This window comes from Carcharodon carcharias, chromosome 5 (genome assembly GCF_017639515.1).
Source record: "Carcharodon carcharias isolate sCarCar2 chromosome 5, sCarCar2.pri, whole genome shotgun sequence".
Taxonomy (NCBI): domain Eukaryota; kingdom Metazoa; phylum Chordata; class Chondrichthyes; order Lamniformes; family Lamnidae; genus Carcharodon; species Carcharodon carcharias.
The window spans coordinates 114,231,794-114,254,538 of NC_054471.1; the positions used below are offsets into that span (position 1 = coordinate 114,231,794).

Here is a 22,745-nt window from a genome sequence, read left to right on the forward strand (position 1 = left end):
CCTGTCCTTCCAACACTTACTTGAGGCTGCTGCTAGTGAGCTGAAATCAGTTTCTGCAAAAGGGAGAACTGCCTGTGAAGGTGTGACAGGTTCTAGCTGCTTAACAACATTACTCAGATGAGGCCAAGGCCCAATATTAAGCCAACCTCAAGCATCCTTGTTTGGGTGTGTGCCAATTCCGGACCCACAAATGGATTCCAAAAAAACTTTACCCCATATGGATTTGAAAGTACACAGGCAATGCAGCACAAAGATTTGGCACATATTGACCTACCCCGTACTGCTTACCGGACTGAACAAATCAATCAATAAAATAAATAGAAAGCGCCACAAAGCACAGTTATAAATAATTCACTCAGCCTCAACAATAGTCGGGCAGTATCATGGGGGTGTAATTGTTTAGTATGAACATCATTTCGTCAAACTTCTACACTTGCCTAACAGTATGTTGCAAATGGCTCCATTTGTCCCTCCTTGGAAAAGCCTTTTTGTCAGAATGTCATTAAATGGTGTTGGGAACTATTTGTTGATCCCTAAGTTTGGTGCTACACTTCAATTTTGCGTGTTGAGAACAGTGCAGCATTTCTTCAATGAATGTGACAGAACATAAAGACAATAATTAATGTGGTGCCTACAGCACCAATACCTAATTCCAAATAACATTTTTAAAGCACAAAGGACACAAATCTATGGCATTAATGACAGTCAAGCTGTTACCTTACACAATCTCACATATATGGATCTGTAATAGTTTGATATGTTTGCTGTACACCCCTTATTTGGGCATCACCATTCATGTGTGACACGTGTCACACCTGGGACTGCAAGCTTGTACCACTAGATGGAGAGTCATAAGCTCAAGACATTGTAGGTCTCCGTGCTTATACCTACAGCATCACTAATAAACGTTAACAAAAATGTCCTGATTTTCCAAGGACAAAACCATGGGAAGACCATCAGTAGTTTGAATAAAATTTTTTTTAAAAACTTACCCTAACTCTTACTCATTAATCATTAGATAATGACCTCTGAGTGGCTTTGTGCTATAGATCTAATTTTTTTTGAAAGATATTCAGTTTCAAAGTCTAGGTAGGGAGAAATTGTGAGGAATGGTCCCTTAATGCTTTTGCAGCATAAGGTCATTCTGTTGTGATTCCGGCAGTACTGGTATGAGCGCATTTTGTAAATATATGTAAATCAGCCCATTAGTATTCATTCAATCGTAACTACCTGTGCAATCTGTCTACAAAATAACACTGCTTTGTTAATGCCATGGTGCTGTTGTCCATTGTATTGTTGTTTGTTCAGGCACAAAATGAAAGCAGAAAATTCTTCCAATTTAGCAACTGCTTTTGTTTGCTTCAATCTCCTAGTTTTCAGTACAAAGAAACTGAATTTTGAAATAATGCCAGAACAATCTTTCAGAACCCAAAACACAGTATAGATCAGTACATCTTTGTCAAATGTACTTCTGAGAGGTGCTGTAGCATTTCTAGGAGTATTAAAATGTTCAGATACTTAGAATTGTTTGGCTGTGAATTGTGATGAGAGGGAGAAAAAAAAACTTTCTGAAAATTTCCAAAAGGAAAACTTCTTTGGTACTTCTTCATCTGTAGGTCCTGTGGACTTTACATGGTTATTTTCTTCACATTCTGCCCAGTAACGTAAGCAGAAGGTGTTCAGAATGTTCGAACATCCTCCCAAAATTGATATATTTATTTTTAATTGGACCATTCCTTTGTTCAAAAGAATGATTCTTAGGCCACCTGATAGAAAACAGAAACAATGAAGGCGCTAGTCAGCTCTGTAATTCAACCAGTGAAAACTGATTAGTTGAGTCTGTTTCTCAGTGTTCATCAGGATATTGCAGTGTATCGTAGTAAAGTTATTGATAGGGCAATGAACAATATATTTTCCCCCTTTTCATTCATTTATTTGTGTTGTTAAATTAACAGAAGTTTATTATTGTGAAGTGCTGATTTGAAAAATAATCTTTTTGAAGTAATTTTTTTTGGTCTGGCAAGCTGAAAATCAGAATGAAGTCCTGCCTATATGCTACTGGCCCTGCCTAACAAAGAGGAACAAAGGTTTTGAAATATTCCACTCTTAAAATAACTGTTAGTTAAGATAGTTAAGTTTGCTCCATATTTTCCACATACTAAAGAGAAAGCATTGTTTTCCTGACACAATGCTAATCTGTGCTGGTCTCTTGGTTAATAATTTTGCCCTGCTGTATTTTCATGCAGGAACCACGCAGAAAAGATGGGAGTTATTGAAAAATTGTGCCTACTTTCTTCCACAACTACTTACACTGAAATCCAAAGACAAGCCAAAATTATAAATCTGACAGAAAATATGCTTAACATCTGACAGAAGGAAAGTTGGGGCCTTGATTCCCCCAATATCTTTCAAGATTATGCTTTGTAAAAAGGCTGACAGTAAATTTTAAAAGGAAATAAAAGTATAACAATGCAAAACAAAGATGAAATGAAGATTGTTCTCTGGAAACTGTTTTGAAATCATTTTCATACATTATAAATAGTACTTGGGTACACACACACACACAATATTAACATAGGTTAATAACAGATGGAACTCTTTGGGGAGTGATAAAACTGAGTGAGTTATATTCCCTAATGTGATAAGTGCATTATTTTCCATAAATTTGATGCTCCTTGTCTTAGATATTTATTTCAATATTGTATTGCTTTTCATAGCTCAGACTGAGAACAATTTTTGTAGTAGGACTAACTTAAGCAAAACATGAAGCTAAAAGAAAGACTTACATTTATACAGCATCTTTAACTACCTCAAGATGTCCCAGAGTGCTTTACCAACAATGAAGTACTTAGGTTTTCCTTTAAGCAGAACCAGGGTCTCAGATGGGATATTCTAATGTTGAAACTTGTTGAATTAGAAGTTAGTTGTGATAAACACTATGCTATAGACTTGAATATTTTATTATGCTGCTAGTGCTTCATTCACACTGACTCGACAATGTATCATAATTTCAGGACAATACTCCCTAACTGCACCAATGTGAGATTGCCATTTCACACACCCACAATTCATTCATGGCCTACCTGTATGAAAATAATAAATCATCAACAGTCTTTTTTTTGCTTTGGACACATGTTCACCAAGAAATCATTTAAGAGAGGCCCTAGTTCCATGATGAAATGGCTGTGCCATAACTTTGTGAAACCCAATGTGCTCTAATATCATGTTATAGATAATAATCTTTTAAGAGGACCAGCAGGCAAAATTAGGTAATGGAAAACAGATGGCCTTGACGATCTATACATATTGTATATATTCTAAAAAGTACAATAAATGAATTGATGATGAATCATTATAGTTATAGACAATATGTGGTGTTTGTTCCATTTTAACTCAATACAGTGGAATTAGTAAAATAATCCTTTTGAAGTATTATTTTAGATTTGCTTTCACATCTCAGTGGTTTATACAGAACACAGTGAAATAGAAGTAGTGATATAAAGAATGATATAAGTAGTGATATGAGGAATGAAAAAATAAAACTTGTTCCTAACTGAATTAAATAAGCAATGCAAAGCTGCCCCTGCGTTTACAGTGTTAACACACATACAAGGGTTCTGTAATGTTAGGTAAGGGTATGTGGTATTAATATTTTTTGTTTCTTTCATTCCAAGCTTGTTCAAATTCCTCTTTGACTTTGTTCCTATGCTACTGATGCAGTCTAACCAGACTCCTTTTTAATCTTCATCAAAATAAATCCGATATCAAATAAATTCAGAGGAACAGCAAAGGGATAGTTTTAGCCAAACCAGACGTTAAAGGATGTAATTATTTTAAGAATTGGGAAGAATTGGAACATCCATCTTTAGTTGCATGAGGAAATAACCGAACTTCTTGTCAAGAGAATATAGAGTAAAAAGAAGAGTTAACCTACATTAAAAGATCTAATCATAATTTATTATTTTACGAAGTACATTTGCCTCCAGGAAAGTAGAAGCAAAATTTTAAACATACTGTACAATTAGTTACTGCTTCAAACGAAAAAAAACTCTTCATTATTCCTGCACTATTTAAAGCATATTGTACACAAGATTGTGATACAGTTACACAGCTGCATTCAGTCCAAAAGAAGCATAAATATCATATTAAATATGTAGTCTAAACATTTAGAAATAGCTGACAAAGTAAAGGAATATTAAACAGTATACCTTAATCTCTTGACTGGTAAAAACTTCCACATCAACCAGACAGGCAAGCAGTGTAGAAAGCTCACAGTCCATGTTAAGGGCTGGCATCCTCCCACTCACCAAACCTGCACTGACTATAACTTCTTTGTTTTGTAAAGTACACTTTACAAACTAACAGACTGGGCAAGCTGCATCAAAAAATAAACCACAAAACTCTACTACTACTTGAAGCTTTGTAGCTTCAAGCAAAGGTGCTGCTGCCTCTCAGCCAATAAGTAGCTGATTATTCCTCCGAGCTCTTGCTCTGTCTACTGCAGCAGAAAGAGGACTGAACACCCTCTCTCGCTGATGACATCACTGCAAGACTGACATCAGCCAAATCTTTTTTTTAAGTCTTTTATCTTGAGGCTGTTCAGTGAAGCAAACTGAACATGATTATGTGCTAAACCTGAGTTAGGCCTATCCATCAAAACAGTGCTGTCTGCCACAGTGCAGGCTCTGATTCACATCTACTGTTAACGTGCCACTGAAATGCTTACAATCACACACAAAAAAATTGTTATAGCATTTCTCCTTTAATATATGAAATAGATGGCATTTAATTTAAAATATAAAATTTTGATACTTGGAGCACTTTTTGCCCTAAAATGTGTAATTCTCATTGGCTGATTCCCAAAACACAAGAATAGTTTTCTGTAAAATCACAGCCGTTATGAGAGGAACAAAAGCTCAGTTGCTATGAAATTTACTCTGGTAAATAAAAGTGGCTCTACCTGATTTCATTATGTTCTTCTGATTGTGTAAATTTGTAGCGAGTGGACATTCTTGATGATTTGATACTACTTCTTTATATAAGAACTAGAAGACCGGGGCTATATTTCTGGAAAAGAACACTTTATTTAGAAAAGCCTTTGCTTGCATAGGCTCTGCACCCAGCGCTCACAATGCACCAGGAACAAACATCATTTGCTCCCAGGCTAACTAGCCTTTGTGTTCCTGAGACGGATGAATGCTCAGGCCAAGAGCATCCGCAGTTAAATGCTGATGTCTGAAAACAATCAGCTCAAGCTATTTTGAACCATTTTTTCCAATCTTCCTTCACCCTGATTTTCCACAATAAATCATCAAGATGTTAACACAAGGGTCAACCTTTACCCCAACATACTTTATCAAAAAAGACACTATTTTATGATCCTTACAGCACACTTCAATGTTGATAATTTAACTGAACATAATTTTCCAACAAGGCTTTGGCATCTGATCACGATGCCTGACGTAAATCTTTCAGCATGAGTGTACATTTTCTCTTTCATCTTTGGTGATTAAATGTGTGTGCCATGATGCAAATTGACAGAAATGACGCCAGCAAAAGATGAACGTAAACCCTTTGGGGATTGGATTTAACTGGGCTGCCATATTAGCAGCATCACAAATATCTAGGCCATGAATTTCCTTGAGATCTTTCCTGCTCTGCCACTGTAACTGGGTTTCTGCCATACTTTTGCCAAAGTTACAGTGGTGGAGTAGGAACATCCAAGGAAATTTCTGACCCTAGATGTTACAGTCATCTACTGTGCAACACAAATCTACACATAACACTGTTCAGTGACTGATTTATTAAATAATATAACTGACATTAGTTGTAAGAATGTAATTCAGTGTCTGGCATGTAACCACAATACCTGCTTTTCTGACAATTTTTCCAACTAGATCTTCTTCTTATCACCTTTCACAATATTAGCACGTCCCCAAAATATTTTACTGTAGGGAATCATGGCAATCTATTTCTGCAACTAATATCTAGAATAAAAAGCCAGCATCAGCAATAATGATCATAAACTACTGGATGATCCTTAAAAAACCATCTGGTTCACTAACGTCCTTTAGGGAAGAAAATCTGCCACCCTCTACCTGGTCTGGTCCAAATGTGACTTCAGACTATCCCATCTATGTGGTTGACTCTTAACTGCCCTCTGAAATGGCCTAGCAAGCTATTCAGTTGTATCAAATCAGTACAGAAAAGTTAAATAACAATAGAACCGGACAGTCCACCTGCCGTCGACCTAGGCACTGGAAATGATAAGATCCAGTCGACCCTGAAAACTCCTCCTCACTAACATCTGAGAAAATTGGGAGACCTTTCCCACAGATTCATCAGGCAACAGTCTGACATAGTCATAGTCACTGAGTCATATTTTACAGCCAATATCACAGACGCCGCACCACCATTCCTGGGTGTGTTCTGTTCAACAGACCCACCAGTACAGTGATATACAGTCAGAAGGGAGTGGCCATGGGAGTCCTTAACATTGTTTCTAGATCCCCTAAAGTCTCATGGCTTCAGGTCAAACAGATCTCCTGCTGATTGCCACCTACCATTCCCCCTCAGCTAATGAATCAGTATTCTTCCATGTTGAACACCACTTGGAAGAAACACTGAAGATAGCAAGGGTACAGAATGTACTCTGGGTTGGGGACTTAGCACATAAGAACATAAGAGATAGGAGCAGGAATAGACCATATGGCCCATATCCTTCCTTAAATAGGGAGACCAAAACTGCACACAGTACTCCAGGTGTGGTCTCAACAAAGCTCCATACAATTGCAGCAAGACTTCTTTATTCTTGTACTCCAATCTCCTTACAATAATGGCCAACATGTCATTTGCCTTTCTAATTGCTTGTTGTACCTGCATACTAACTTTTTGTATTCCCTGTGTAAGTTTACTCAAGCCCTTCTGAGCATCAATATTTACAAGTTACATGCCTTTTAAAAAATATTCTCTTTTTCTACTTTTATTACCAAAATGAATAACCTCACATCTCCCCAATTATACTCCATCTTGTTTCCCACTCACTTATCCTATCTATATCACTTTGCAGCCTCTTTGTGGCCCCCTCACAGCTTACATTCTCACCTAGCTTTGTATTGTCAGCAAACATGGGTACAGTACTTTGTGCCTTTTTGTGTAAGCCATTAATATAGATTGTAAATAGTTAAGGCCCCAACATTAATCCTTGAAGCACTCCACTGATTACAACCTCCAACTTAAAAATGCCATGTTTGTCCCTAATTTATGCTTCCTGATCATTAACCAATCCTCTATCCATGTTAACATATTGCCCCCAACACCATGAGCCCTTATTCTTGTGTATTAACCTTTTGTGTGGCACCTTATCAAATGCCTTTTGGAAATCCAAGTATACTACATAATTTTCCCCTTTATCTACCTGATTAATCATATCCTCAAAAATCTCTAATAAGTTTACCAAACACAATTTCCCTTTCGTAAAACCATGTTGACTTTGTCTGATCATACAATAGTTTTCTAACTGCATTGTTAAAATTTTCTTAATAATGAATTCCAGCATTTCCTGATAACTGATGTCAGGCTAAATGTTCTATAGTTCCCTACTTTTTCTCTCCCTCCTTTCTTGAAAAGCAGTGTTACATTTGTTAACTTCCAATCTGCTGGGACCATTCTAGAATCTAGGGAATGTTGGAAAATCATAGCCAGCACATCAATTATCTCTGCAGTTATCTCTTTTAGAACCCTAGGATATAGATCATCAGGTTCTGGGGATTTTTCAGATTTTAGCCCCTTAGTCCAGTACTTTTTCTCTGGTAATATTAATATACTTAATTTCCTCACTCTTGTTATCCCTAGGTTAACTTCTTTTTCTGGTTTGTAACTTGTACTTTTCTGGTTTGTAACTTGTACCTTCTGCAGTGAAGAAAGACACAAAATATTTCTTCAATGTCTCTGCCATTTAATCATTTCCCATAATAATTTCTCCTCTCTATCTTTAAGCGACGAACATGTTTTTAACTACTCTCATCCTTTTTTATGTACTTGTAAAAGCTTTTAATATCTTTTTTAATTCCTGGCTAGTTTACTGTCGTATTCTATATTTTCCCTTTTAATCAACTTTTTGGTGGCCCTTTGCTAGTTTCACGAACATTCCCAATCCTCAGACTTACTACTATTCTTTGCAACAGTATAAGCCTCTTCCTTTAATTTAATACTATCCATAACTTCCTTCATAAGACAGGGATGGATCGTTCTTGCTGAATTTTTGTTTTTAATTTTGTTTAACATTGTGAGTTGCCTCTTTAACTGTTTCCTACTGTTTATTCACTGCAATACTTTTTAGTCTATTTATCCAATCAACCTTAGCCAGCTACACCCCACATTTCTATTAAATTGGCTTTGTTTAAGTTTAAGATTCTTGTTTGGGATTGGAGTATGTTGCTTTCAAATTTAATATGGAATTCAACTGTATTATGATCAATATTTCCTAGTGGATCTTTTACTATGAGATTACTAACCAACTCTACCTCACTGCGCTCTACTACATCTAAAACAGCTTTATCCCTAGTCAGTTCCACAATGTATTGCTCCAGGAAACCAACCACCTTTGCCAATTTTACTTGTCCAATCTATATGGGGGAGAATTTTTCCTATGGCATGTAGGCTGGGTGGGAGCAGGCAGGGGTGGGCGCAGAGCCGATCTCCACTGGCGATCAACTTCGCACCGCCATTTTACATGGGCGGGCCAATTAAGGCCCGCTCAGCGTAACACATAACCAGTAACGCTCAGCGCTACCTGTGCCAGCGAGGGGAGAAGGGAGAATTGGGACCTGCACCCTTTCGCAGAGCAGCCTCAGAGAGATTGAATAGATTATAAAACATTTTAATAAATGAAGTAAAAATTTATTTAAACATGTCCCCTCATGTGACAGTGTGGACATTTTATTTATTTATTTTATAAAAGCTTCAGGAAACCTCATCCCGCCGGTGGATATTGATTCTACTTCCTGACCTTCTGAGCTAAGATCCTTCCTCACTAATATCATTGTGTCATCCTTCACTATAGGGCTAACACTCCTCCTTTTCCATTCTGCCTGTTTTTTCAAAATGTTGTGTATCCTGCAATATCTATTTCCCAACCTTGGTCATCTTGTAACCGTGACTTCACCTTGACTTCAATGTCCATCACCAAGAGTGGCTCAGTAGCACCACTGCTGACCAAGCTGGCTGAGTGCTGAGTGACATATCTACCAGACTGAGCCTACGACAGGTGATGAGGGAACCAACAAGGGATCAAGGATTACAGGAGGAGGACTGAGAGTAATTGGAGGGAGGGAAACCTGAATGTTATGCTTCTACAGGACGATGGGAGGGATTTCCATAGCCACACAGGGAGGATCGAAGCTGGTCTGGAAATAAAACCAGAGGACCACCATCTTGGAACCTCAGGCAATGGCGCAGCAGAAAGTGAAACTAAGAAAAAGCTGCTGGGGAGGGTGTTAGGGCTTCTGGGAGAAGTGGATCACAGCACTGGGGAGGAGGAATGCACAGTTAAGACATGTGAGGAGAGACTCAATAACTATAGAGGCAATCTGGAGCCTTCAATGTAAAATTGCATTCACACAAGCTTAATTCCAATGTGTTCCAATCATTGATCTCCCTGCAATAACCCACTGTACGATTTGTGGCACGTCCCCAGTATGATAATGACTCCAAATGCAAGTGGGCATCTGGACAGACAGGAGAAGCCTCTTGCAGCTGCCAGGTTCAGAGATGGGAACTCCCAGGCCCCCCAAAGGCCCCCCTCACAGAGCATGTGCCTTCATGTATATTCCAAAGGACATAGTCACAGAGCCCACTGAATAAGTAATTTATTGCCTCAAATAAATGTAGGACATCCAAGCGCTTGGCCAAATCCATCTCATTGCAATAGGTCTATTGAAATGGGGACGGGGGAGGGGAAGCATTCTGTCACACTGAGAGCGGTCTTTGTGATGGCCAGGATTGTATTGGCTAATTGGTGCCTAGATTGTAACCAAGCCCTTGAACCCACAGTCACTCACTAGTCAGCGACAGGAAGAGAAACTTTGGAGGCTGATGCTCAGGCAGAGAAGAAACCTTCAGGAAGATGGAGGGTGCATTTAATGTTGCCAGCATCATCATTTGCAGGCAGGAGGAAAGGCGGAGAAGAGTGCTATGGTGGTCTCAGGCTAACCAAAGGGAGAAGCTTCACCCTGATGAGGAAGGGGCGGTAGGGCCCCCTGCAGACTCAGAAGATGGGGCTCACAGGAATGCTGCACATCGGCGCCTCTGAAGACCGAGAGTGTACAGAAGGCGTATGTCTTTCTTGCAGATGAGCGAGAGACAGTGTCATTGATACCTCCACAAGTCTGGGGATCAGGTGCTCACACTTTCCACATTCCCTATGAGTTGATGCCGTGGGGACTGGGAGGACGTCCTTTGTCAGTGGCTCTGAAAGTCACCACCACTTTTAACTTCTACATGAGTGGCTCTTTCCAACGCTCCACTGGGGACCTCTGCAGCATCTCTCAAGCTTCCACCCACAAGTTCATACGGGAGGTGACGGATGCCCTCTTTGCCAAGGCCCACACTTACATGCACTTGGCTAGAGATCAAGCTAGCCAGGCAGCCACAGCAGTGGCCTTTGCTGCTCTTTCCGGATTTCCACAGGTGCAGGGTGCCATTGACTGCACTCGTGGCTATAACAGCTCCCTGGCAACAGACAATGCAACACATCAACAGGAAAGGTTTCCACTCACTCACTGTGCAGCTGGTCTGCCACTACCAGAAACACATCATGCACGTTTGTGTGAGATACCCAGGAATCTGCCATGATTCCTATATCCTGAGCAGATTGCAGATCCCGGACCTCTTTGAGGGACCACACAACATCCAAGGTTGGCTCCTCAGTGAGGATGTGGCCGAAGATATCTCTCTGACAGCCATAAACTTCAGCTGAGAGAAGGTACAACGATGCTCAATTCACCACACAAACCTTGGTACAGCAGACCATTGGCATCTTGAAGATGCGATTCCGATGCTTTGACAGATCTGGCGGAGCACTCCAGCACACCCCCCAGAGGGTCTCATGGATCATCATGGTTTTCTGCACCCTGCACAACCTGGCGCTGCAAAGGACGGAGGACTTGCCAGATGTTGAGATGGAGGAGCTGCACATCTCCTACGACAGGCGGGACATTGAGAGAGGTGAGGGTGATGTAGTCGAGGAAGCTGAGGTTGCAGGGGAAGAAGCCATAGCAGGGGCCAGACGAGGCAGGTGTTCATGTGAGGCTCTCATAGCCACCAGATTCCAGGAGGATGATGATGAATACCAGTGATTATCCTGTCGGACCAATGCCCTCCATGATGGGCACACATCATCACCAGCGTGGCTAGTCTTCTCAACCATCCTCTTCAGTCTGAGATTGAGTATTTACACATTCTGCTCACCATCCTTTACACTTTAAAGGATGATGAAGCCTCGGGGACATGTGTCCTTGCTGAGACGAAGTACCAACTGCAGGTGGTCGTTCTGGCATCACAGGACAGAAGGTGCAGCATCTTCAAGCATCTCTCCAACAACCCAGTCACTAAGGCAGCCTACAGGAGGCAGGAGTTGCACTGCAGTCCTCAGTGGACTCATGGCAGTATACCTTCAGTCTGACAAAGCACCTCAAGTAGATCCATTTCCAGCAATGGAAAAAAGCCCTATGTATCACTTCAATGGTGAAACTGTGAGGCTAGACTTGGGCCAAGGCAGGTGAGGACATTCAACAGATCTTAATGTTGTTCAGAGCACTCAGTCCTGAGCATTCCCTTAATCCCCAATACACTGAGATCCTCCACTCTCAGGTAGGGATGCTGAGCTCCAGTTAACCTGACCTTTCAATGGACATAGATCACTTCATGATGACCATCTTCACATATTTGCCTGACAGACATGAAAAAGCCTCCTTTTTGATACCACCAGTTTCTCATAATGGTCAGCCCTGACCCTTACAACCCCAAAAATGCAGACACACCATGGAGTCCTCAAGGTACGGCTTCGTTGATAATAAAGAGCACACATCAGCTGCATTACATCCTAGCTCCAACCCATTTCTGTCCTGAACACTGTCTTCCCAGTAAGATAACATATGAGCATTGAGACCATGTTCAACAGTTCCATTGACTGCAACATATCTCCATAAGGATGTAGCAATACTGAGCTTGGCGAAAGTTTAGGGGAGGGGAGGCTAAGCAGAATGAATAGGCTGTGCTGCATCCCTTCTTTTTGATAATAGCCTTGTGGCGCTATGCAGACAATTCCAAGGTCCAAAACAGTTAAAGCTGTAGCTTTGAGCCTGTCAAAATTGTGCCCACGAGGAACAGAGCACCGGCACATTGAGGCGGGAAGGTGCACACACTCATTAGTCAGCTTCGCAATGTACACCTGTAGATTCGACAACGTGAAAGGCTGCCAGGAGCGCACACGACCTCTGAGCATTGGCCTACAGATTGCAGCCCCTCATGGATGAAGTTCAAGGAAAGATTATCATTCTCCATGCACACCTACATCTCTCCTTCTGCACTACATCTTCACCTTTCCACAATACAGACGAGTTGGGGGCTACACGAGCCTCCATCTTACACAGCCAAGAGTGAACATCACTTGAACATGCACTGCATGTCCACGAGATGCCTTGCGCAAGCACACTTTACATTGAGGGTGAAGCATCACTGATGTTGGTAATGAAGGGACACACGCTGTGATGACATGGCTGCACACAACATTGACCAGAGGCACATGATGCAAAATCTGTGATAAGTGGGGGGAGAGATCGTGGTGTGACATCTGATCAAAAACAACACAACTCAGCACACAGAGGTTGCATACACAAGATGAGATGTGGAATGGGTGCAATTCTATTTACATTGGTGGAAAGTATATACATACAGTGAACACTCATGCCACCGTTGTGCTCCTGATATTTCTTGATCTTCCAAACCCTACCACTACGTCTTGGTGCATTCCCAACATCCACCGCAGAGGTGGAGGCAGCCTGCTGACTGCTACGCCCCCTTGTCTGTGATGACTTTAGCTGGCGTCCTTTGGAAGGCCAAGACTTAGAGGGCCCTGGTCTACTTTGGGTCTCCTGCTGTGGGATAGGTGCATCCTCTTCAGCCTTTGGAGCTGGAGGTAATGGGGTGACAGGCAGAGGGGATTTGGATTGGCTGGACACTCCGAGAGTCACTTGGATGGATGGCCTTGGGGTATCCAGATGCTGGTCCTTATCCCTTTTGCTGCCCGAGGGCCCTTTGGCTGACTCTTTGAGGAGAAAGGGCACCTGGAGTGAGATCTAGGTGCCCTGGCCCCCTCTTGCATAGCCACTGGTAGATGCCACTAATGCCTACACCGATGGAGTGCAACTCACACAACTGCACAGGCACTATGTCCTGGACCAAGATCTCCAAGGCGGATGCCATCCTACCAGTGTTAACCTTGGTGTGCTGCAAAGGGAGGGACCTCAGTGTGAGGGGCTTATGAGAGTGTGAGCTGAGAGGAATGAGAAGGTTAACTTACCGTGGCTGTGTGCAGCATGAGATCATTCATCCATTTGTGGCACAGTATCAATATTCTTCTGTAGGCTGAGGTAGCGGTCACCACTACAGACACCTCCTCCCAAGCCATGTTAGTGTCCTTGTTGAACCTCCGCCTGTCACCCTGAGGGTGGAGAAGGTCACGGCGGACCTCGACAGTGTTCAGAAGGTGACCCAGCCAGGCAACACTAAACTTGGGGGCTGCACACTTCCTGCTTTTGGGGGCCATCTCTTGCCTGGAGTAGCCCTGGGCTGCAGACATTGAAAAATCTATGCGCAGCTGTGATTTAAATATGACGTATGGAACAAGGATCTGCTGAGGTCATGGTAGAGCAGGCAAATCACAAGCCGTCTGCTGACTAAACGGTGTATTTCCAACTGATGCATATTTAATGAAGCAAGAGGCAGGCAATCAAGTGTGAAAACATGCCATTGCGGTTGGTGGGGGGAAAGCCACTTTTCCCGCCCGCCACCACACTCAATCCACGAAGGGGGAAATTCTACCCATTGTCTTCCTATGGGTTGTGATTTTTAACTGTCCTGAGTAGGGAAGAGGGAAACTCGCCGGAAGACAGCAGAATTTTTTACATATGCAGATCAAGCTCTGAAGACCTCGACCCAACCTAACATTAAGAGGAACTGGATGCAGTTCCCCCAGCCCAGCATTCCAGGCTATGGAGCCCTCCCAAACCCCCTTCCAATTGCGTTCCTGAATGCCAGGGTCGATTTCTTCACTCCCAGCAGTGGCCTCCTGCCGTCTTACATTCCCTTGCCAATTTTACTTGTCCAATCTATATGGGGGAGAATGCCACTGGGCAGCTACCATTTCCTGCTGGTTCTGGGCAGAAGAACAATGAGGCCTACCCAGATGAGGTTGGAGGTTAGAATCCCCCTAGCCTTACTCTGCTATGATCAGGAGTGAATTGCCGCATGAATGACTCCTACCCATAGTTATAGGGCCTTAAATGTTGGCAAACCAGGTGTATGCTTTCCCTCACATGAAGCCTGTGTATGCCTATACAATTAGCTAATGATGCAGATAGTGAACCATGATCAATGCTTTGCTTGTCCCTGTCCTGTTCTGCAGAGGACAAGTGGAGTATTTGACATAGCCAAGATTGGATAACTCAGCAAAAACCATTCAGTGCATTGTCAACTGAACCGCCAGAGCAGCTAATCACAACAATTATACATGATGTTTTCACAGAATCACAATAATTTAGAGGAATATAAGTGGTGAAATTTTTGCCTTTAATTATTTTAGCACCAAAGTTGACCAGAGTATGAAGAGGTTAAACAACTTTTTATTCATGTCTATAATTTCATTAAAATTTGTGAAGGGCAGAATTTTACTCTTACAGAATCCAATGATATAATCGTTTCAGAACACAAAGACCTTTCCTCAATCATATCTTATCTAAAGAAATAATTTCATGTAAGTTTATAATGTTGAGGGTCACAAAATAAAGAATTCCGGAACATTGTTGGACAGAAATGTCAAATCCATTTAAATATAAACTGGATAGAAACAGATTCTTGGAAATTTTTTGACATAAGCCAATCCTTAGCAACTGTCTCTCCCTGACTCAGTACTATTTTATATGTGTAAAAAAATCTAGTTGCAAGCAACATTTTCAATCCTTTCTGAGTGTAACATCAAGATTCCACTACATAAAAAAGGATTTAATAGAAGGATCAGGACATGTGGTAATTATCACTATTGTGTGCTGTACTTAGAAAAGTAAACAGTTGAACAGTAATGCAGAAAATGCAGAATAGGCTTGGCTTCAAACCAGGTTTTGTGCATAATCTAGAAAGGAATGTGCAATGGGGAGATCTAGTTAAACAACAGAACTGAATACCACAAAACTCAACAGTGCTTTATAATAACTTACTTCTATACAGTTCTGTATTTTAAATATAACCATTTTGTTGAGCCCTTAGTCAAGCTAACTATTTATAGTTTGCACTAGTAAAACTCTATGATGTTTCCAAATTGCTCACATGTTGAATCGGGTTCAATTTTCCATCCATTTAATTTAATGGACAGAAATTGGGTCGGCTTCAGATGGATGTACAGTATTCCCCGGACAATTTTCCTCTGCTGCTGCGCAAGGCCTAGTACCAACAGTGGGCTAACTGCACCTTCATGACAGGCCAATAAAGAATCTAACAACATCTACAGGATTGGAAGGAGTCTGCTTTCTCTATCTGATTCTTTTATGAGTAATATGTCACTGAGAGTTCCATCAAATATGCATCTCCAATAAAAACACCCCCAAAATAACAAAGTAATTGTGTAAGCGTTATTGACAGCTCCCTGCATTAAAGGACCACTTACCTTTAGTCATTCTACTCTCAATGATTGGTTTCAATTCATCACAATAATTTGGCGTACCAAGTGAAAGTAGTTACCCTATTGAGACCTATGGGTCATTATTGCCTTCCTCATGCATACATTACTCAAATCCTATTGAAAGAGATGATTTCCTGAAAACTTCTGATGCTGAGCAGTAAACCTCAGAATATTTTTGCTCTACATTCAGTTATTTTTTTCTGACAGCTTGATGTGTGCTACAGCATACATTGTTCCCAGACTAAGGTGGGCTAAAGCAGCCTGCTCCAAGCCTGATCCACCATCAGTGGTCTTGCATATCAGACGTTCAACAGCAGGCTTGGGTGTTTCTTTCCATTAGCATTTTCTCCCTGTTAAAGGGAATGTAACCACCCCCACCCCCACTGCCACACCCCCCACCCCCCCCCCCCTCCCCCTCCCCCACTGCCAATAAATGTATTTCCACTTGATGAGCCCTGCTGAGATTAGGAGCTCAGTGTGTGTCAATTGCAGACGTGAATCTATACTCAGCCATCTGTGCATGCAAGATTTTGGTATATCAATGTGTTGTTCCTATACTTTGTCTCAAGAACATTTTATAAATTATAGTACTTGTTGAGTAAAGTAAAGAAAAAAGGCACCAGCCAGGACTTTCCGGCCCTAACACTGGTAGGCGTTTTCGCTAGCGGGATGGGAACATTTGGAGAGCCATTGACTTTCATTCCAACCGCAACTATGCCGCTGGTGTTCGGGCCAGAAAATCCCACCCATCATATTTTCAAGATAAATTCAATAACAATCTCCTTGGACTAAGAAAAAAGATAAGATGAAAAGAATTTATACCTTTAGGCTGGTTCCTACAAATCATTGTTTTCTTCATTAGTTTTCTACTAAGATAATATTTTCTCACCAGCAATGGGATGAGAGGGACGTGGGATGTGAGAAGGAGGATTAGGTTTAAGGTTACCATTAGCTTTGATGTTTCAAACCTACTGCTGGCCACAGCCTCAGCAATGGGAATTCTAATAATGGCCAGCACCCTTTCCTTCATAGGGGTTAGGACATGCAGGTGTGCCTGTCCTCCTCCAGTTAGCTCTTACTGCCTCCGATTGTGTGCTGCCTTGTCCTGCAAGAGAGAAGGAAGTGTATCTGTGAGTGTGGTGCAATCTGTTTGGCTGATGTCACTCTCATGGTTGAATAGTGTGTGCAATCTGCAAGATCTGGGTGCGAGGTTTGCAGCGGTGCTAAGTGTGTGAGAGAAAGGTGAAGCATGTGAATGTTAGGCATGGGGACTCACTGATAGAGATTGTCGGTAGGTGAGTGATGGGATATGGTGACTTAAGCAGTGACTAAGGCTATTGGCTCAGTCAATAATTCTGGGCATTTGAAGATGAATTCAATGACCTTCACCACTCAGGCGAGGTCACTGAACTTCTTGAGACATTGCATCCAGGTCTTCGGGGCTTAACTCCTGGCATTGGCCTCCATGGCTATCTGCTTCTACTTCCTTTTTACCATGGGCAGGATTTTCAGTCAGTGTGCGAAGGTGGACCCAACACGCCAACGCATAAAATGAGGCACGATGACGTCGGGCATGCCTACCTGAGTTGCGATGTTTCATTCGGCGGATATGTAAATGACCTGTTAAGGCCATTAAGGATATAATTAAGGTTATTGTGAATGCTGCCCATCCAACCTTAAGGTTGGCGGGCAGGCGAAAAGCCCAAGTGGCCTTCATGTTTTTTAGGAAACCTCATCCACAAGCAGGATGAGGTTTCCTAAAGCTTTTATTAAATAAAAAAAAATTTTTATAATGTCACATGAGGGGACATGTTTAAATAAATTTTTAAACCTTTTAATAATTTTAATATTGATTCAATCTCCCTGGGAGATTGAAGTGCTCTCTCATGCGCATGCACTGCACTGGAGTGTCAGCTTTGAATTTTGTGCTCCAGCCCAAGAGTGGTGAACTTTTGTGAGTAAGTCAGAGACAAGAACATTACAAACTGAGCCGCAGCTGAAACCATCTCATCTCTTTTCCACTGCCTCCACCAAGACCTCCAGTGTAGTGTCCAAAAACCTTGCAGTTCATGATCTCCCATGTTGTGCCATTTTTGAATGTTTCACAGGTCAGATTCACTTCCAGCATGACTGTTAGCACCTGCTCCAGCCACAATGACAATAGATGACAACGACCACCAACAACAATTCACTAGAGGAGAAACTGAGCATCCCAGAGGAAGTCTCTGCTATAGCATTCAGTCTGCTAAAAGGGCAAGACTCTAATGCTTTATATTCAGAGTTTAGAGAACATATAAATTCTGAAACATTACAGGGATATATTGAATATGAACTCAAATGTAATATTGCACTGTTACTTTTCTGCGATCTTGGGCATTGAATATACTTCCAATACTGTCAAGAAGCAAAAACCAATGTAAGGCTGAGATATTGTGATACAATAAAGAACCAGGTACTTACTGTAATTCTCAGTGCTTGATTGTTTTTTGGTACTAGTTGCATTATAACAGATGCTATTTAAATTAAGTCTTGATTCAAACATATAAGATCCTGAGGGGTCTTGTCAGGGTGGATGTGGAGAGGATGTTTCCTCTTGTGGGAGAATCTAGAACTAGGGTTAACAGTTTAAAAATAAGGAGTCACTCAATTAAGACCAAGATAAGGATAATTTTTTTCTCTCAGAGGATCATGAGTCTTTGGAACTCTCTTCCTCAAAAGGTAGTGGAAGCAGATTCTTTGAATATTTTTAAGGCAGAGGTAAATAGATTCTTGATAAGCAAGGGGGTGAAAGGTTATTGGGGGTGTAGGCAGGAATGTGGAGTTGAGATTATAATCAGATCAGCCATCATCCTATTGAATGGTGGAGCAGCCTCGAGGGGCTGAGTGGCCTATTCCTGCTCCTAATTCATTTGCTCGTATATTACATAATAACCAACTTTATCTGTGATCTGTGGGAGGTTTGCATTTAATCTTGTACTGTATTTTGATTATGGTTGGTTTGGGTTCTGGACAATTGTTAGCACAATTGGGTTGTGCTTTTACAGTCACAGTATTGTGAATCCCAATTTTCATCTTTGTACTATGATATCAAGGTCTGCCCAATATACTTGTCAGAAAGCTTAAGGTTTCTGCTTTGAGCCATGAGCAAATCTATTTTTTTTTCTGCATTCTTTCATGGGATGTGGGTGTCACTGACAAAGCCAGCTGTGGATCTGGAGTCACATGTAGGCCAGACCAGGTAAGGATGGCAGATTTCCTTCCCTAAAGGACATTAGTGAACTAGGTGGGTTTTTACAACAATCAATGATGATTTCATGCTTATCATTAGCAAGACTAGCTTTATATTCCAGATTTATTAATTGAATTTAAATTCCACCAGCTGCCATGGTGGGATTTGAACCCGTGTCTCCAGAGCATTAACCCAGGCCTCTGAAACCTAGCCTAGTGACACCACTACTATGTCACCATCTTCCCTCTAATGCATAATCATCAGTTACTGGATCTTTTTTGAGATATTGTTGCTTGTAGATCCAAAATGGTTTACTTCATTAGACAAGTCTGGAGAAGATTAAAGGGCTGAATTTTTAGGCCCCGATAAGGGTAAGCACTGAGGCAGGCAAGTGGGTAGATTCACGCTATTGGCCAGAGTGTTAGTTCCCCGGCTCAATCTCGCCACTGGACCATTTTCTAGAAGTTGGGATGGGGAATGTTAGGGTGGGAGGCGAGGGGGTGGTGCAGCAGGGCTACCCACTTGTAAGTGGGAGGTACCCAACCCAGAGGTGTCAAGGAACAGTGTAGCTGCCTGGAGGCAGCCTCTCAGTGGGGGACTAGGTGGGACTGGAGCGCTCCAAGAAGTCTCTGAGGCCTTACCTGCCTATCTGGCTTCAGGTATACAGACTGCCCTGTACAGGGGTTTCCCCTCCACAACAGTGTCCCAGCTGTTGAGGCCAATTTTTAGCTCAATGTTAAAACTGTTGGAAAGAGGGCATCTCTATCTTAGAGTGCATTCTCCCTTACGTACTTGAAAAGGCAGCCTGCAACTTCTTCAGCACTGGAGGGCCTCCTATTGGCCATCTGGCAATTAATTGGCCAATTCTGGGAAAATCACAGCCAGATATCTGTTCCCCACAGAGTGCAGACTTCTGACCATTTGACCGTGACAGCAGAGTTCCGAATCCCATGGGGAAAATCAGCCTAAAGTGTCTGTCTCAAGCACTCTAAAGACTACTGCTATCGTTTTTACCAAATTAACAGTATTTCATCCCATTCCCACCACCCATCCTCTGAAGTAGCTAATTCTGTGCTGTATGGAGGGGAATTCACCTCCTGCTGCTGCTCCTCTTGCTAGGAATGTGCCAATGACCACACTTACACACACCTCACCTGTGCAGATAGCACATGGGATAACACAGCATGTTAGCAGTACTGAAATAAAAACAGAAAAGGTGAGAAATACTCATCGGGTCTGACAGCGTCGATGGAGAGAGACACTCCTATGCATTATGCATTACAAGCAGAACTGATGAAACGTCACCGAGCTCAAACGTTAACTATCTTTCTATCTCCACAGATTATACCTGACCTGCTGTATATTTCCAGCATTGTCTGTTTTTATTTCAGATTTCCAGCATCCACAGTATTTTGCTTTAATGTTAACAGTACTATTCAGTCATGGCAGTACATGCTTTATGAACAGAATTCTTTCCTCCACAGACACTTTGTTGCTTGTCACAGATGTATTATACTAGGCATGTAGCATGCTTGTAGGCACTGCTGAAAGTCATGGAATATCAACTTTCCACCTAAGGATAACCTATTCAAGTTTCTTGCAGCCAGTAAACTAGCTGGGCCGACTGGAGCAACAGACTTTTCTCTCTGGTTCCATTTCTAGCTAGGGTATTTTAAATCAGCTTAGCCTGGAACAGCAAAAAATTCAGATTTAAGTAATTATTGCTGATAAGGAAGGTACAAAAGTCTAGCTCTATTTGCTGTATATATCAGCAAAAGGCTGATCTTCTGCTAGGTCTAATCATGAATTTACACCATTTTCAACACACAGGCCAGGATTTTCCCGTTGGCTAGTGGGGGGGGCGGGGCCCACTTGCCGGCAGAATTCCCAACATCACCGCGCCCCATTTAAATTTTCAGGTAGTTGGGGGCTCAGCAAAATCGGCTGTATGCTTGCCGACCTGTCAATGGCCAATTGAAGCCATTGACAGAGTCATTTAAGTAATTAATGGACCTGCCCGTCCAACGTTAAGGTTGGTGGGCAGGCCAGGAGCCCTGACGGGCGTTAGAAAAAGCATGAAACCTCATCCACGAGCAGGATGAGGTTTCATGTAGATTTTTAAAAATTTAATGAAAGTGTTTTTAGAAGTTATGGACATGTCCCAACTCATGTGACAGTCACATGAGGGGACATGTCAGGGAATTTTTTTTTCTACTTTTTAATATTTTTTACAGGAGAGCCAATCTCCCTGAGAGAGCACTTAACATCAGGGAGATGAGTGCACTCTTTTGTGCACATGCACAGGGAGCACCATCGTGCTTTGTGCGGACATCACGCTGGGTGGGCCTTAATTGGCCTGCGCACATAAAATGACTGTGCGCCCCCGATCGAGGGCGCACATCAGAGGCGCACCTCCACGCACTCACTCTTTAACTTCCCCCCCCCCAAAGGGGGGAAAATCCTGGCCACAATTTTCAACACGGAATGTAACAAAGTGCATATCTCTTTCATATGCAATTCCAACCCCTCTATTTCCCAGATCATCTACCTTTATTGGACAATCTGTGACTTTGTTACCATACATGCAGGTTAATTTTTCATATGTGGAGCCCTGCACCATTTGTGACATACTTTGCAATTGTTTTCAATTGTCACACATTATCCTCATGCATTACAAGTAGCTTTTCATTCATAGCAACATAATTTATCTTAATTCAAATATTAGAATCAGATTATCGCCGTACTTCAACTAATGTTATCCACAGTATGAAGGATCTCTGTTCACTCTGTTGACAGCTTCAACTTCACTAGCATTGATTGCTGGTGAGCCAAAAGAGCTTCTCTCCATCCCAGGTCTACATTTATAAGTTCGGGCATGGAGTTGAATGTGAATTGAACTTCCTTTGTGAATGGCTAAGATATAGGCCATGGAATTCCTCAGTCTTTCAACTGCTGCGCTGTCGTGGGATCATCAGAGGCGACAAACATAAATGGAGCCGCTACTGCATTTCAACACAAAGATATGGCAGCATGACAGAAAAAAAGTCTGAGGAAATTCAGGGCCAAAATGTGCCAAGAATTGCAATTTTCAGAACTGGCTTAAGATTTCTGAGTATTAACTTCTTAAAAAATTGTTCTTGAGGATATGGGCCATGCTGATAAAGATGCATTTACAATCTATCCCCAAATTGCCTAGAAAGATGGTGGTGAGTCTTTCCCTTGAGCCAGTGCAATCATTGTCCTGATAGTGCTCCAAATATGCAGTTAGAGAGGAGATTCCAAAAGAGTGGACAACAACAATGAAGGAATGATGACAAGTGGAATAAGGTCAGGATAAGGCGTGACTTGGAAGGGGACATGGAGGTATTATGTCTTCTGTTTCCCAGAGTTCAAATAATCACACTTATGGACTGGAGCTTTCCATTTTGTATCGAGTTCAGGGGTTCGCCTATTACCCTAAGAATGCTACCATAGACTGTTATTTGTAAAAACCATTCTTGTTTTTTTACAGAAATAAAGACACCTCGGTACTCTACATGAGATTGTGACAAGGTTCTAAAG

The 22,745-nt window shown here is 41.8% G+C and overlaps 1 protein-coding gene across 4 annotated transcripts in view; it reads right to left on the reverse strand.

Moving 5' to 3' along the window:
• rcan2 (regulator of calcineurin 2) overlaps positions 1–22,745 on the reverse strand; it is a 443,020-nt gene that overhangs the window by 152,269 nt on the left and 268,006 nt on the right. Inside the window, exon 1 of one of the 4 annotated variants that reach the window (XM_041188426.1) lies at positions 4,209–4,515. The exons of the other annotated variants lie outside the window; for them this stretch is intronic. Coding sequence (XP_041044360.1) covers positions 4,209–4,295 — 87 coding nt within the window. The 5' untranslated portion in view covers positions 4,296–4,515. Of the gene's footprint in view, positions 1–4,208; positions 4,516–22,745 lie in introns of those variants that run through there. 4 annotated transcript variants of the gene reach the window in all.